General features: G+C 40.0%; 1 protein-coding gene across 2 annotated transcripts in view; it reads right to left on the bottom strand.

Moving 5' to 3' along the window:
- The window catches only part of LOC100668744 (NACHT, LRR and PYD domains-containing protein 12), a 53,779-nt gene that overhangs the window by 15,870 nt on the left and 21,653 nt on the right, over window positions 1-16,256 (bottom strand). Inside the window, exons 3-6 of one of the 2 annotated variants that reach the window (XM_064278664.1) lie at window positions 15,522-15,550; window positions 7,251-7,338; window positions 5,918-5,962; window positions 819-2,478 (exon numbers count right to left, since the gene is read on the bottom strand). In XM_064278664.1, the coding sequence (XP_064134734.1) occupies window positions 819-2,478; window positions 5,918-5,962; window positions 7,251-7,338; window positions 15,522-15,527 (1,799 nt within the window). In that variant the 5' untranslated portion in view covers window positions 15,528-15,550. The remainder of the gene's footprint in view (window positions 1-818; window positions 2,479-5,917; window positions 5,963-7,250; window positions 7,339-15,521; window positions 15,551-16,256) is intronic. The other variant, XM_010594695.2, reaches the window with a different exon arrangement.

Genomic DNA, 16,256 nt, shown 5'->3' with positions numbered 1-16,256 from the left:
GCAGATTGAATCTACCAGCCACTCCTTGGAAACCCTATGGGGCAGTTCTACTCTGTCCTATAGGATGGCTATGAGTTGGAATCGAGTGGACAGCAATGGATTTGTTTCGTTTTTTAGTGCAAGAGGAGCCTTGGTGGCCCAGTGGGTAAGAGCCTGGGTACTAACCAAAAGGTTGGCAGATTGAATCCACCAGCCACTCCTTGGAAACCCTAGGGGGCAGTTCTACTCTGTTCTATAAGGTCACTATGAGTTGGAATTGACTTGATGGCAAGGTGTTTTTTTTTTTAAGCGCAAGAAAGGAGCCCTAGTGGCACATTGGTTAAGCGTTCGTTCAGCTGCTAACGAAAAGGCTGGCAGTTGGAATCCACCAGGCGCTCCTTGGAAACCCTATGGGGCAATTCTGCTCTGTCCTGTATGGTTGCTATGAGTCAGAATCGACTTGACAGCAGTAGGTTTGGTTTTTAATTAGTGCAAGAAAAGGCTCAAAGCCTTTTCAATGATTTAAAAACTGCACATGCAGCAAGTGAAGGTGATTGTGATGAATTTGTCGTGAGCAGGGGTTGGTTCAATCGTTTCAGTGAGGGAAGAAGTGAGGCAAGTATGAGTTGTTCAGAAGTTGGACATTCACAACCCAGGGACTTAGTGTATTCAATAAATCCTTATTGTGTTTATTGACATAAAATAGGGAAAGCTGACATGATTAATTTTATTTATTGGCAATGCTATAAATGATTATGTGTCCAAATACCTGAAATGAACAAATAGGCCCATTGGTTCTGAAGGCCAAAAAACTAGAGGAAAGACATGAATATACTCACTGCTTAGGTATCAAGGCTGGGGGCCTGAATGCTGAGGTTCGTTCTTCGTCCTCAAATCCAAGTAGGTGCTGACACTTCAGAGACACTGACAGGTTATTGTGACTGCTTTTTACACAGTATGACATAGCCAGAAGGTCCATTTTTGTATAGGTAGGTTGAAGCAGTATAATTGACTGTAAATCATCCATTATCCTTTTTGCATATCCTTCTTCCTGAATCTCATACAAACAGTGAAACAAGTCTATCTGCTCAAGCTGTAACCTAGAAGTTTTATCCTTTATCTCTGTCTCAGTCCACTTCAATAATTCCTCTCGAAGTCTTGGAGAGATTTTTCTTCCAAAAGTAGCTTCCACAGTCTTTCCACTTCCTTTATGTAAGAGGCCAAATAAGAACTGTATCATTAGTGATGAAAAACCTTTTCCATATTGTTGGAATATTTCTTGCCACGTTTTCCCTACTTGATCCAAAAACATCCAGCTGTTGTCATTCTTCAGGGCATAAAACACGGCCGTCAAGAACTCTTGGAAACTGAAGTGAAGGAAAGTGTAGACATTGACACCTCGTTCAACTTTTTCCAAAAAGTGATTTAGAAAAATGCAGTTGGTATCAAACACTCCTACCCCATGTCTTCTGAGGTCATTAACTTCAAATTGAACCCGCTTGTTCCGCAGTCCCTCTGCAGCCAAAGAGCAAAGGCCCCACAGGCAACTCTGTCCTTTCCATATTGAGATGCCTGTAAGGGTTTTGAGGCACTTGGAAAAGTAGAACAGGTACACATCGGTCATGGTCTGAAGTGACCTCATAAGAGCCCTGTCACCATCTCCCTGTGACTGCAGGACACTGCAGATCATCCAGGAGACTATGGGGAGAGAAGACATGATGTCAAGGCCTTCGTTTTCTCGCAGACCATAAAAGACTCTCATTGCCGCATTAGCACCTGAAAACTGACTCAAGAAATACGCTCTCTTTTCAGCTTCTGTAAACCATAGAATCTCTACCTGGATAGGTTGTTTTAACAGAGAGTGTAGCTTCTTCATGGCCGTAGGCCGGGCAGTTATCAGGAGGGAGGACTCGGGAAACAGTTTTTTCCTCACAAAACTGCACAAGAGGGTTTCTACTGGTTTCTTCTCCTGGGGGTTAGCATTAAGATCCTCCTCCTGCTCACCTACAGAGTACTGCAGCTCAGGGAATCCATCAAGAATGAACAGAAGCTTCTCTGGATATGTCAGAATAATGTCCAAGACTGGTCCATTTATATCTTCAAAAGTGTCAGCAATCAGGTCAGCAGCACTAATGTTAGCAATATGGCTTATTTCTCTGCAGTTGATGTAGATGAGATAATCAAACCTGCCTGGAGTAACAACTCCTGCTGCCCAGTCAAACATGAACTTGTGCACCACAGCTGTTTTCCCAATCCCAGCACACCCTTGAAGCACCACGGTTCGGGATGAGCTGGAGCCCTCTTCATCAGGATCAAAAACATGTTCCATCTCAATAAAACGTTCTTGTTGAGGACTTCCACACGGTGTCTCTTCTGATACTCCGTGTTCCTTTACAAGAAGCAGTCGTAATTCTATATGCTTGCCATGGTGATAACATTTATCAATTCCTATTTTTAGGTATTTTTCTTTTAGATGTTTTCTAAATATTTCCTGGTAATCTAATGAGGTGACACCAAGAATTAGTAATCACAGAATCCTAGACAGCAATACAAACAACTATAACACTACCATCACCACGATCTCCACTTGGATATCTCACAGGCTCCTCGAACTTTACAAGTCTAAACCTGAACCCTTGATTTTTACAATCCTTCTGGGTTGCTATGAGTTGAAGTGGACTTGATGGCACCTGACAACAATGATAACTAAAAAAAAAAAAAAACTCTCTCCCCAAGTACCTCATCCCAGTTAAATGGTGCTACGTAGTTACTTATGGAACTGTAAGGACCCATTCTCTTTTTTCCGTCAATCCTCCACATCCAATCAATTTGCAACGCCTATCATTTGTGCAGAAACCCTGGTGGTGTAGTTGTTAAGAGCTACGGCTGCTAACCAAGAGGTTGGCAGTTCAAGTCCACCAGGCACCCCTTGGAAACCCCGTGGGCAATTCTACTCTGTCTTGTAGGGTCGCTATGAGTCAGAATTGACTTGACTTGACAGCGATGGGTTTATCATTTATACCTGGAGCCCTGGTGGTGCAGTGGTTAAGCATCTGGCAGCTAACCAAAAGGTCAGCAGTCCGAATCCACCAGCCGCTCCTTGGAAACCCTATGGGATGGCAATGTGGATCATTTATACCTCCAAAAACCCCTCATATCTATTTATTTATCACTATGTTCTAAATACCACCCAACTCCAAAGCACTATCAACTCTCTTGGACTGTTGAAATAGCCTTCTACTCTTCTACTCTTGCCCATGTACTGGCTCTTCTCCACGTAGCAGCCAAATTGATCTTCTAAAAGTATCACCGTCGTGACCAAAACCCTTCAAGGGCTTTCCATTGCACTTGGTGTAAAATCCAAAATCCTTACCTTATACCTTATCCTACAAAGCATTATATCATTTGAGCCCTACCTACCTCCCCAGGCTCATTTTATATCACTCTCCTTCTCACTCCCTACACTAAAGCTACACTAGGCTATTTTTATTTTTTGTTATGGAAATACGCACAACAAAACATACACTGACCTACTTTTAGTTTCTCAAAAATGCCATGTTCTTTCCTACTTCAGGGTCTTTGCACTAGTTATTCTCTCTGCCTTGAACATTCTTCCTCCTGCTCTTCTCATGAATAGCTCCTCATCCTTCAGATTTCAACATAAACATTACTTTCTGGAAGGGGCCTTGCCTAACCATCCAATTTAAAGCAATTCCCCATCCCTGCACCCTATTTTTCCCTTCACAATACTTATCACAATTTATAACTGTCTTGTTTGCTTGTTTACGTGTTCATTGTCTGCCTTTCCCATTAAACTATCATCTACATCTGTCTTCTTCACCAAGTACCCTGAGAATCTAGCATGGTGCCTGGTATATAGTAGACACAATAAATATTTATTGGGTATGACGAGAGATGTCTTTGAATTAAAAACAAGTCATTTATTACTGCCTATTCTGTGCCTAGGAGCCCTGATGGTGCAGTGGTTAAGTGTTTGGCTGATTAACCTAAAGGCTGGTGGTTCGAACGCACCAGCTGCTCCACAGGAGAAGGATGTGGCAGTCTGCTTTCATAAAGATTGACAGCTTTGGAAACCCTATAGGGGCAGTTCTATTCTGTCCTATAGGGTCGCTATGAGTCTGAATCGACTTGTCAGCAACAGGTTTGATTTCTGGTTTTTTATTCTGTGCCTAGTACAGAATTTCATGGCTAGAATAGACAAATCTGCTTCTGGAATGATTTAAATCAGAGGTCAACAAACTACAGCCACATGGACTTAAATCAGGTCAGTAGCTGTTTTTGTAAGTAAAGCCACGCCCTTTTGTTTACATATTGTCTAGCCATGTACTAGGTCCTTCACATACCCAGAAACCCAGTGCCATCGAGTCGATTCCGACTATAGCGACCCTATAGGACAGAGTAGAACTGCCCCACAGAGTTTCCAAGGAGCACCTGGTGGATTTGACCTGCTGACCTTTGGGTTAGCAGCCAAGGTATTTAACACACATTATCTAACTTAATTCTCACAACAATTCCATGAAGTAGGTACTATTCACACTTCATAGATGAGGAAACCGAAACCTATAACCAGGGCTGACTTCATGGGTGTGCCATCTGTGCAGTTTACACAGGTCCTGTACTCAGGAGGACCCCATGCGTGGTTTAATGTTCTGTTACTATCTTGAAATTCTTAATAATATCTGAACATAGAGTTCCACATTTTGATTTTTGCACCACACCCCACAAATTACCTGTCAGGTCCTGCTTATAGCATTAGATGACTTGTCCAAGGTTTGACAGCTAGAAAGTGGCAGAGCCTTAATTTAGATTCAGGTCTGTCTGAAGCCACGATCTATGTGCTTACACATTATACTACATAGTTTTTCGCCTTCTATAACTAGAAAAAATAACCCAAGGAGTTAGTCATCAAGTTCAAACTTCTATTAAGTGAATGTCTAAGACAGCATTTCCCAAATAAGAGTATCTTGGAATACTACTCTGCAAGATATTAATAGGACAGCTGTGAAAAAGGTATTCTGTGGTTAAATAAGTTAGAGAAATCCCCTTTTAGAATTTCTCAATGCATATTAACATATGAAGGGCTCTGAGATGTCACACAATAAAATAATTTTTTTTGTTTAATCCTGTATTTTCTGGTCTTAAATTACAACAGAATCCTTTTCCAAAAGCGCAATTATTAACTCCTGGAAAATACTGTTCTGTACAAATCAATTTGGAATGCTGACCTAGATCAGAGTTGGCAAATGTTTTCTGTGAAAGTTTGTAAATAGTTTAGGCTTGGTGAGCCATTGGGTCTCTCTGTTGCAGTTACTCAATTCTGCCACGTTGTTGTTGTTGTTAGGTGCTGTCAAGTCAATTCTGACTCATAGCAACCCTATAGAACAGAGCAGAATTGCCCCATAGGGTTTCCAAGAAGTGCCTGGTGGATTCAAACCGCCGATCTTTTGATTAGCAGTAGTAGCTCTTAACCACTACGACACCAGGGTTTCCTAATTCTGCCTTAGTAGCATGAAAGCAGATATAGACGATATGTAAACAAACAGGTATGGCTGTGTTCCAGTAAAATCTTACTTACAAAAACAGGCTGCTGACCTGATTTAGCCCATGGAGCTATAGTTTGTTGACCTCTGATTTAGATCATTCCAGAAGCAGATTTGTCTGTTCTAGCCATGAAGGTCACTACATCTTGACCACCACCATCAGCAGTCCTCCCAGCATTCCAATACCCCAATGGTAATATAGAAGTCCTATCTGCCATGACAGTTTTGAGCTTCATAGATAATGCCAAGAAAATCAATGACTACTGCCCCAATGAATATGGGGGAGGAAGTGGGAGAGGAATGGGGATGAGTAGCTGGTTTTAGGAGAGACACTATTCCCCAAACAGCAAAGGGGATAAAAGAGAAAAGACATCTACCTGCAAGCTCCCTCCATGAAAATGAAGCCAGAGAACTTGGAGCAGCTGTGGGAGTAAAAGAGCTTGCATTAATAGTAGCACAAATATACATTCATACTCAAACATGAAATATACAGAAATTCATCCACACTGATAGAGTCATTCATGCTGGTCCCCAAACAGACATACAAGGAAGAAAGTAAGACACCTCCCTAACACCTATTCTTACCCACAAACATATTTTACATCTTATGTCCAATATAAAGTAAACATAAGAACTTCCCACATACATATATTTAGGGTGTCAACATTTTAATTTACATAGTCAATAAGGAAAATTCTAGGCATGAATTTAAAGGTGTGTACATTATTTGAAGTGACTGTTTTCTGGTATTTTGCTTTCCATTGAATATTAGTCCATTATTCTGGCTTCTATTGAACCTAATTTGTTAATGGGATAGAATAGGTATTGCTGAACAGATATATACAATGACCTACATTCAAATATAGAGGCATACACCCTCAATTCACACATTTACAAATATAGATATAACCCGTTGCTGTTGAGTCGATTCCAACACCTAGTGACCCTATAGGACAGAGCAGAACTGCCCCACAGGGTTTCCAAGAAGTGCCTGGTGGATTCGAAATGCCGGCCTTTTGGTTAGTAGTTGTAGCTCTTAACCACTATGCCACCAGGGTTATAGATTACAAAATATACAAGCACACACACATAACTTCACATTCCTTTTTCTTTTAAATATTTGCACACCTTTTAAAGCAAAAGTGAGACTTGGGAGAAGGTGTGACTAGATGGGTACTAACTCAACAAGTAGGTGGGGAAAGTAGGGTTTGGAAAGGCAGATATTAGAATGTCACAAAAGTGGGCAGGAAAGCGAGGGGTTTGTTGATAATAACCAGTTTCTATACCCTACATTTAAACATCCTTGGAGCTTAGGAATAGCCACAAGGCCTCCAGCAACTCTTCACTCTGTGCTCTTCTGTTCTGTCTTCTGTGAAAAGCTGTGGTCACAGCGAAGGGAGAGAAGTAAGGTCTTTTATGGCTATAAATGTTTGGAGAGTACGGAAAACAGCAGAAACCACAGCTCTTCTCCTTTCTGTCTTTTTCTTCATTTTGGGTAATGGATAGTTTTAGGGTATTCTAAAAGGGTAAATACTGTACCCATTTTAATATATTAATATACACACACATACACATCCAACAAAATCATACAGATTCAGAAGAATCCCAAAGGCCATGGGGAAAAGAAGGGAGGAAAGAGAATGAACAGGATTATCTAGATTACACCCCCCTCTTTTTTTTTTTTTTTTTTTACCTCATTCAGTTACTCACTTTTCTGTGAAGATAATAAACTCCAGGTACAAGCAGGTTCCATGTCTTTTCTTTTCTTCTGATTGTTCATCCTGGTGAATTCAGAAGACTATAATCCAAAACAGAAATGATGATTGTAAGATCTAGCAGAAACTCAGAGTGAAAAAGTAACTCAAGAAAGACTACTCACTTAAGCCATTACAGAGTTAGGGAAAAGAGAAAGCCTAATAACCAAGAAGATAATGGGGGTGAGACAGGAGGGAGGGGACGGTCACATAAAGACAGACCAATGCATTACATGCATATTATTTTATACGACATGCATATTATTTTATACGACATGCATATTATTTTATAGAGTCGCTTTTTAAATCAGTTAAGAAAGGATAAAAATATGCATTCAGACTTTCTTTTATAATTATATAATTACTTTTACTCTTTTTTTTTTCACGTAGATTCAAACTACCATCGGGGGTCATTTGCTTTTAGCCTGAAGAACTTCCTTTAGTATTTCTTGTGAAGTGGGTCTGCTAGCAACAAATTTTCTCAAGTTTATTTAGCTAGAAAAATCATTATTTCACCTTCATTTTTGAAAGGTAGCTTTGCTGGATATAAGATCCTTGATTGCCTTTTTTCTTTTGAGCAGTTCAAAAATGTCCCACTGCTTTCTGACCCCCATTGTTTCAGGTGAGAAGTCAGCTGTTCATTTTATTGGGGTTCCCATGTAAGTAATGAGTCATTTCTCTGCTTTCAAAATTTTCTTCCTGTTATTGACCTTCAGCATTTTTACTATAATGTATGTTTGTGGATCTCTTTGCATTTATCTTTCTTACAGTTTGTGCTTCCTGGATGTGTAGGTTATTGTTTTTCAGTAAATTTGGGAACTTTTCAGCCATTATTTCTGTGAATATTTTTTCTTCTCTTTTCTCTTTCTCCTCTATTTCTGGTACTCCCATTATGTGTTTTTCATTATGTGTATATTGGTGTACTTAATGGTGTCTCACATTCTTCTGAGGCACTGTTCATTTTTATTCTTTATTTTTCTCTCTGTTTGGCTTATGTAATCTCTATAGATCTATCTTAAAATTTGCTAATTCTTTCTTCTGACAGTTAAAATCTACTGTCAACAAGGTAATTATGAGCCCAAGAGACAGAAAGGGCCAGATAAACCAGAGACTACATCAGCCTGAGACCAGAAGAACTAGATGATGCCTGGCTAAAACCGATGACTGCCCTGTCAGGGAACACAACAGAGAACCCCTGAGGGAGCAGGAGAGCAGTGGGATGCAGACCTCAAATTCTCATAAAAAGACCAGACTTTATGGTCTGACTGAGATTCGAAGGACCCCAGAGCTCGTGGTCCCCAGACCTTCTGTTAGCCCAAGACAAGAACCATTCCCAAAGCCAACTCTTCAGACAGGGATTGGCCCGGACTATGGGATAGAAAATGATACTGGTGAAGAGTGAGCTTCTTGGATCAAGTATACACATGAGACTATGTGGGTAGCTCCTGTCTGGAGAAGAGATAAGAGGACAGAGGGGGTCAGAAGCTGGCCAAATGGACACAAAAACAGAGAGTGGAGGGAAGGAGTGTGCTGTCTCATTAGAGGGAGAGCAACTAGGAGTATATAAAAAAAACCCAGTACCATTGGTGTATGTAAGTTTTTGTATGAGAGACTGACTTGATTTGTAAACTTTCACTTAAAGCACAATAAAAAAAATTTTTTTTAATCTACTGTCAAGCTCTTCCAGTGAATTTTTTATTCCAGTCATTGTGCTTTTAAATTTCAGAATTTCCATTTGGTCCTTTTTTATAATTTATCCTTATTTATATTCCCTATTTAATGGAACACTGTCATCAAACTTTCTTCTGCTTCTTTAATAATGCTTTCCTTTAGTTTTGTGAACATATTTCTAATGGCTACTTTGAAGTCTTTTAACGTTAAATCCAATATCTGGTCAATCTCATGGGCAGTTTCTGGTGCCTAATTTTTTTCTTGCTGTACAGGTCATACTTTCCTGTTTCCTTACCTGCTTCATTATTTATTTTGTTGGAAACTAAATAGTTTAGATAATATATTGTAGCAGCTCTGAGTACTAGTACTGCCTCCCTGCCTCCCATTTTAATTACCTCCTCTTAACCCCATTGGTGGAGGAGGGATTCCTGTCCTAAGGTTATGGGGATGGCCAAACACATGACACTGGTCAGATGAGATCAACAGCAATTTGTCAGTCACATATACTCACAGCCCAGGGAAGGAGGGCACTGTGTCACACAGGGACACATGAGGGTTGCATTCAGGAAAAGAGTGAACAAGCAAGTGCTCTGGAAATCAGGTTTTGTAGTAACAAGAGCGTAGGCTGTCCCTAGTTCCCATGGGAGAATGTGATTGGATTGTTTGAATAATTCCATGGGCTGGCAGAGAATGGAAGCCCACTGCTCAGAAACAAGCAAGCATTGTGCCTGGTCTCAGGAGCTCTGGCGGTGCAGTGGTTAAGTATTTGGTTGCTAACCAAAAGGTCAGCAGTTCAAATCCACCAGCCTCTTCGCAGGGGAAAGACGTGGCAGTCTGCTTCTGTAAATATGTACAACCTTGGAAATCCTATGGGGCAGTTCCACTGTGTCCTACAGAGTCACTATGAGTAGGAATTGACTCAACAGCAGTGGGTTTGGTGCCCAGTCCCTGTGATAAGGAGGGCTGTTTGGATAGGGTACCTTATCTGGGGGAGCAGAGTGAGTAGGAAGGCCTGCCGTTAGACCATTCGAGGCTCTCATGATTTTACCAGATCTCAAGCACACAATACTGAATCTTAATTTCAGGCCTTATACCACACCCCACTCCAGGGCTTGTTATTGTTATTTGCTCCTCAGAAAGGTGTAACTTTGGATATGCCCACAGTCACCCTGGGATGACACTGATATTGTTAGAGCTCTCATGGTCTTCCTCTGATCACAGCCTGCTGTTAAACTCCAATTGCCAGCTGATTGCTCTAGTGCTTTCAACAAAGACTTGGGGCATAAATTGCTCTACAAACTAACCCAAACAAATTGTGGCTCCATTGAAGGAACAGTTTCTGAGGTCAGTGTTTGATACTTGTTCTGACTGCAGGAGAGCCTTTCCCAGCTGCCTTATTTTCTAGTGCGCTCCTGCAAATTAGCAGGGTACAGTCTAAAGTGTATCCATTAAATCCACAATCTCCTCCCAACTGCCTTTCACCACAACCCCCACTGTTCGTGAGAGTGTCTTTAAGCTTTAACGTCTCCACGTTATGTTTCAAATTAAGTCAGTTTCTTTGGAAGTGATTAGGATCTATCTGTTTTGTGGCCTGCTTTCCTAATGCAAAAGCTCTGAGCCATGGCTCTAGAGCCGGGAGTAGGGACAATGGCAAGCTTTTCTTTGAGTAGCTCTCCCACTCTAGGAACTCAGTGCTCAGTGGAGAGAAGGCAGAAGCCTGAGGTCCTCTCAGCTGGCCCCTGCTGGCATGGAACCACCACCTCATGAACCGGGGTGATGACAATCAGGGCCTCAGTATTCTCAGCAAGCCACACACAAGTCAGAGCCTGTATTCCACAAGTGGGGGCTGGACAGAAGAAGGTAAGACCCACCTCTTTATTGCAATCACCCAGGACTTAACTTCAGCAATAGGTAGCTGGGAGCAGGATGAGATATGCTGAAATCCTGCTCCTCCTGGGAAGAGAGCTCTCTGGCTGGGAGATAGGGGAGAGAGGAAGCCCTGTGTCTTGGCTCCAGCAGTCTGGAATGGAGTCTCCTCCTCAGTGAGCTGAGGGTGGTGGGGAGGAAGCAGTCTTAGTCCACATACCACAGCCTCTTGCCTTTCTTACCAAATTTTCACAAATTTTCTTGAATAGATGTTTCTTGATCTGCTGTTTGCCCTTAGGACCATTTCCAGAGGCTTTAAATGATATATAAAATATTATATATATATATGTGTGTGTGTGTGTGCGTGTGTGTATATATATATATATGTATATAATTTTCAACAGTTTCACTGGTGAGCAGGTCCGTGGAGCTCCTCACATTGTCACATAGTCATTCCAGAAGTCGATCTACCTCTAGTTCCATTTCTCTAACTACCCATGAAACTTAAGCATATTTTTCTCCTTTCTGAGTTTGTTTTATCATTTTTAAAATGGCTGAGGGAATGTTAGATCAGGTTTCTTTCCAGATTTAACACTAAAATCGGTTGTCCTCAATCCTAGCTGCACATCAGAATCATCACCACACCACTCTCCAGAATTTTTTCCTTTTTTGCAATACTATTTATCACCTTCTCACATACTTGATAATTTACTTTTGTATTATGTTTATTGTTCATTGTCAATCTTTCCCATCATGTGGTAAACTAGAATCATTGGCCCCAATTCTCAGCCTTTGCCATGTATACCTACTCCTCACTTATTGACTATCTCATTATCAGACATTTTACATTTACAATAGTAAAAAATCTACTATCCGACTATTCTGAGCATTAACAACATATGTGTGGCAGTAATGAATGCTGAGGTGTAAGGCAAGGGTAACGCTGGCTGTGATGGTTAAGATTATGTGTCAACTTGGCTGGGCCGTGAGTCTCAGTGGTTTGGCAGTTACATAATGATGTAATTTGGCAGTTATGTAATTATGCATTTTGACAGTTATGTAATGATGTGGTCATCCTCCATTTTTGCATAATGTTGATTTTCGCATAATGACCTGGTCTTTGAAACCTAACCATGTCAATAAGTGAGGAATGGGTGTACTTTGCAGTTTTACAAGAAAGTAAAGCTTATTTTCCCACACCTTGTCTTTGAGCTCAGCCATGAGATTTGCTTTGGCTAATGGAGTGTACACATATGTGACTCAAAAACCAAAAAAACCAAACCCGTTGCCATCGAGTCGATTCCGACTCATAGCAACCCTAGAGGACAGAGTAGAACTGCCCCATAGAGTTTCCAAGGAGCACCTGGTGGACTCGAACTGCCAACCTTTTGGTTGACAGCCATAGCACTTAACCACTATGCCACCGTGTGACTCAAGCAACGGCTTAAAATGTGCTTGCATGGTTGGATACATCCCCTCTCGTGATTTTGCCACCAACGTGATAGGAGCCATTGGCAAAACAAGGCCCAGTTAGTCCACTAGTCATAGGAAAATGAGAAATACATGAAGCAGAGCTACCCAAGCCTCAATTAGAACTGCCCAACAGAGCCCTGTCTAGTCAGTTCAGCCCCAGTTGACCTTTATATCTGGGAGAATAAGTGCTTAATACGTGCTTAATTTTTTCATGCCACTGAGATTTCTGTGGTTGTTACATATCATTGAGGCAATAGCTGACCGGTACACTTTGCTAGAATGTAAATGCTTAGAAACTGTTTGGCATGGAGTAGACATTCATTAAGTATTTACTGAATGAATAAATAGAAGCTTTTTGAAAAAAATCCAATGTCTAGTCCACGCTGATAATAAATTAAATTAAAAAAAAGTATTTATGAAGCTTGGGCATTATTTTTTTTTTTCTTAAAAGCTCCCAGGTGATTCTAATACACAGCCAGGGAAGAGAGCCACTATTCTAAGATTTGGTTATTTTTTAAAGAGGAAAGATGGTGTATTGGTGAAGCACACAGGGTTTGGAATCAAACTTTATTTTTTTTTTAATGTGGAAATCTATGTATAGGATTATGTCATCTGTGGGTAGAGGTAGTTTTTATTCTTACATCCCGATTTGGATGTCTTTTCTTTTTCTTCCATAATTGCTCTGGCTAGAACTCCCAGTACAATGTTGAATAAAAAAAAAAAACTAGTGCCATCGACAGTGGTAAAATGGGTATCCTTGTCTAGTTCCTCATCCTAGGGGAAAGATTTCAGTCTTTCATTTCTTTCACCATTGACTTTGATGTCAGCTGTAAGTTTCTCATAAATGCCTTTTGTCATATTGAGGCAGTTGTTTATGTTGTCACAAATTACATCTTTACACACTGTGTGCCCAATAACATAAATTTATAATATTTTTTATTCAATTATCTTTTATATCATGTAGGCTGTATAAAGTGGAGTTGTAAACCAAAAATACAATAATATTGGCTTTTATATTTGTCCATGCAGTTACCTTTACCAAAGTCTTTATTTCTTCATATGGCCTCAAGTTACTTTCTAGCATCCTTTCATTTTAACCTTAAGAACTCCCTTAGTTGTTCTTGTAGGGCAGGTCTACTGGTAACAAACTCCCACAGCTTTTGTTTACCTGGGGATGTTTTTATTTCTCCCTCTTTTTTGAAGAACAGATTTGGTAAATACAGAATTCTTGGTTGACTTTTTTTTCAGCCCTTTATTCTTTTTCTTTTTTTAACAGAGCATCTGGGGGCCATAGTTTCATGGATTCCTCTAGTCTCTGTCAGACCATTAAGTCTGGTCTTTTTATGTCAATTTGAATTCTGTTCTACATTTTTCTCCTGCTCTGTCCGGGACTCTCTGTTGTGTTCCCTGTCAGGGCAGCCATTGGTGGTAGCCAGGCACCATCTAGTTCTTCTGGTCTCAGGCTGGTGGAGTCTCTGGTTCATTTGGCACTTTAGTCCTTTGGCCTAGTATTTTCCTTGTGTCTTTGGTTTTCTTCATTCTCCCTTGCTCCAAGTAGGATGGGACCAATAGATGTATCTTAGATAGCCACTTGCAAGCTTCTAAGACCCCAGAACATTTTCTTTATAAACTATGTTATGCCAATTGACCTAGATGTCTCCCATAACTATGGCCCACAGGTCCCAGTCCCAGCTACTCTGTCCCTCCAAGTGTTCAGATGTGTCTACGAAACTTCTTTGCTTTCGCTTTGGTTGTTTTAGCCCTTGAAATATGTCATCCCACTGCCTTATGGCCTCCTTGATTTCTGATGAGAAATTGGTTAATTTTATTGAGGATTCCCTTGCGCATGATGAGTTGCTTCAATCTTGCTGCTTTCAAGATTCTTTTATTCCCATTTTACAACAGTCCATATGAAAGAATATGAACATTTTCATTTTAGAAGGAAGACTTGGATGGAAGTTTAAGAGGGTGGCTACCACCCCAAGCCACCTTTTATTGCTTCCACTGGATATCACTGGCAAACCAGAAGAGTGTAACAGAGGCTGCCACATATCCTTCAACATCCATGCTTCATCTATGATATAGAAGTTTATAGAACTACACAGAATAGAAATTTTAGCCGAGCATATGGCTGCCTAGCTAAAGACTACATTTTCCAGTCTCCCTTGCAGCTAGTGTGTGGCCATATGACTATGTTCTGGTAAAGGTGAGTAGAAGCTCTTTATTCAATTTGTAGTTTGTGTTCTTAGATGTAAGCAGAGTACACACCACTTCTCCTTTTCCCCTTCCTGCTAGCTGAAATATAGATGCGATGCATGACAGAGGAAGCTAAAGCAACTCTTGGACCACAAGAAGAAGGCTATAAACTGAATCATCAAAACAAGACTGAAGGAACTTGTCTACCTGATGATTGTAGAGCCATCATACCAGCCCTGGACTATCTACTTGGACTTTTCAATGAGAGAGAAATAAATTTCTATCTAGTTTAAGCCACGGTATTTTGAGGGGTCTTTTTGTTACAGCAGCATTAGACTATATCCTACCTATAAATAATAAAGAATTTCCAGGGCAATCAAATTGAGGTCTAACATAACAAAATTGAGAAACCCAGAACTCAATACAAATAACTGAGAAGACATTCAAACACATAAATTTTCCTGGCAGAACCCTGGAATAATCCCAAGATCAAAGAGTAGAACATTTTAGGCATTCCTCTCACTATTACGGTAGATGAATCTGGCTCTGCTCTCAGGGTCAAGATAAGAGAAGTGAATTCTGACATGGGGACTACCATAGTAAGCACTGGGATTAGAGAAGCAGAACAGTGCCCCAGGTAATTTATATGCAACAAGAGAGACAGGAAGCTAAGACACTTAAAAGGAAAGCTACCTATACAGCTCATCCAAGTGCATATCTAACCATAGGTAGGTTCCCACAATGAGAACCAGTATATGCTGTCAGATCAACAAGGGTTTTCATTTGGGCTGCCCATGAGTTTGTGCTGCCAAATATAAAAACAATTAACTGTATAGCAATAGTATTTAAAGCAGTGTATATTTCACAGGAGTAGATAAACTGATTTAAAAAAACAAAGTGTATAAAAAGACCCACAGACAGATGAGATTTTGATTTATGATAAAAATGATATTTAAAAGACCAGACTAAAAAATAAAGGAGCTGAGACATTCATCTGGAAAAACTAAATAAAGATACATACCATCATTCGATTCCAGAAGAATTAAGAAACTAAAAGTTAAAACAGAAAAAAAAAATTCAAGTATCAGAAGAAAATATAACCTAACAGACGCATACGGAATACTCCACCCGACAGCAGCAGAATATATTCTTCTCAAATGTACGTGGAACATTTTCGATGATGGACCATATATTAGGCCACAAAACAAGCCTCGATAAATTTAAAAAGACTGAAATCATATCAAGTATCTTCTCTGACCACAGTGGAATGAAACTAAAAATCGGTAACAGAAGGAAAATTTAAAAATTCACAAATATGTGCAAATTAAACAGCACACTCATAAGCAACCAATGGATCAAAGAAGAAATCACAAAGGAAATTAGAAAATATTTAGAGATGAATGAAAATGAAAATACAACACACCAAAACATATGGGATGCAGTGAAAGCAGTGCTCGAGGAAAATTTATAGCTGTAAATGCCTACATTAAAAAAGAAGGATCTCAAAGCAATTCCACTTGAAGAAAGTAGAAAAAGAAGAGCAAACTAAACACAAAGCTAGCAGAAGGAAGGAAATAATTACAATCTAAATAAATTCTAAGCTAATCTAAAGATTAGAGTGAAAATAAATGAAGTAGAGAATAGAAAAATAATAGAGACAATCAATGAAACCAAAAGTTGGTTTTCAAAAAGATCAATAAAATTGACAAACCTTTAGCTAGACTAAGAGAGAAGGCTGAGCTAACTAAAATCAGAA

The sequence above is a fragment of the Loxodonta africana genome, chromosome X, assembly GCF_030014295.1.
Source record: "Loxodonta africana isolate mLoxAfr1 chromosome X, mLoxAfr1.hap2, whole genome shotgun sequence".
NCBI classification, from domain to species: domain Eukaryota; kingdom Metazoa; phylum Chordata; class Mammalia; order Proboscidea; family Elephantidae; genus Loxodonta; species Loxodonta africana.
Note: the sequence above shows the minus strand (reverse complement) of the source record. Positions and strands in the feature narration are given on the sequence as shown.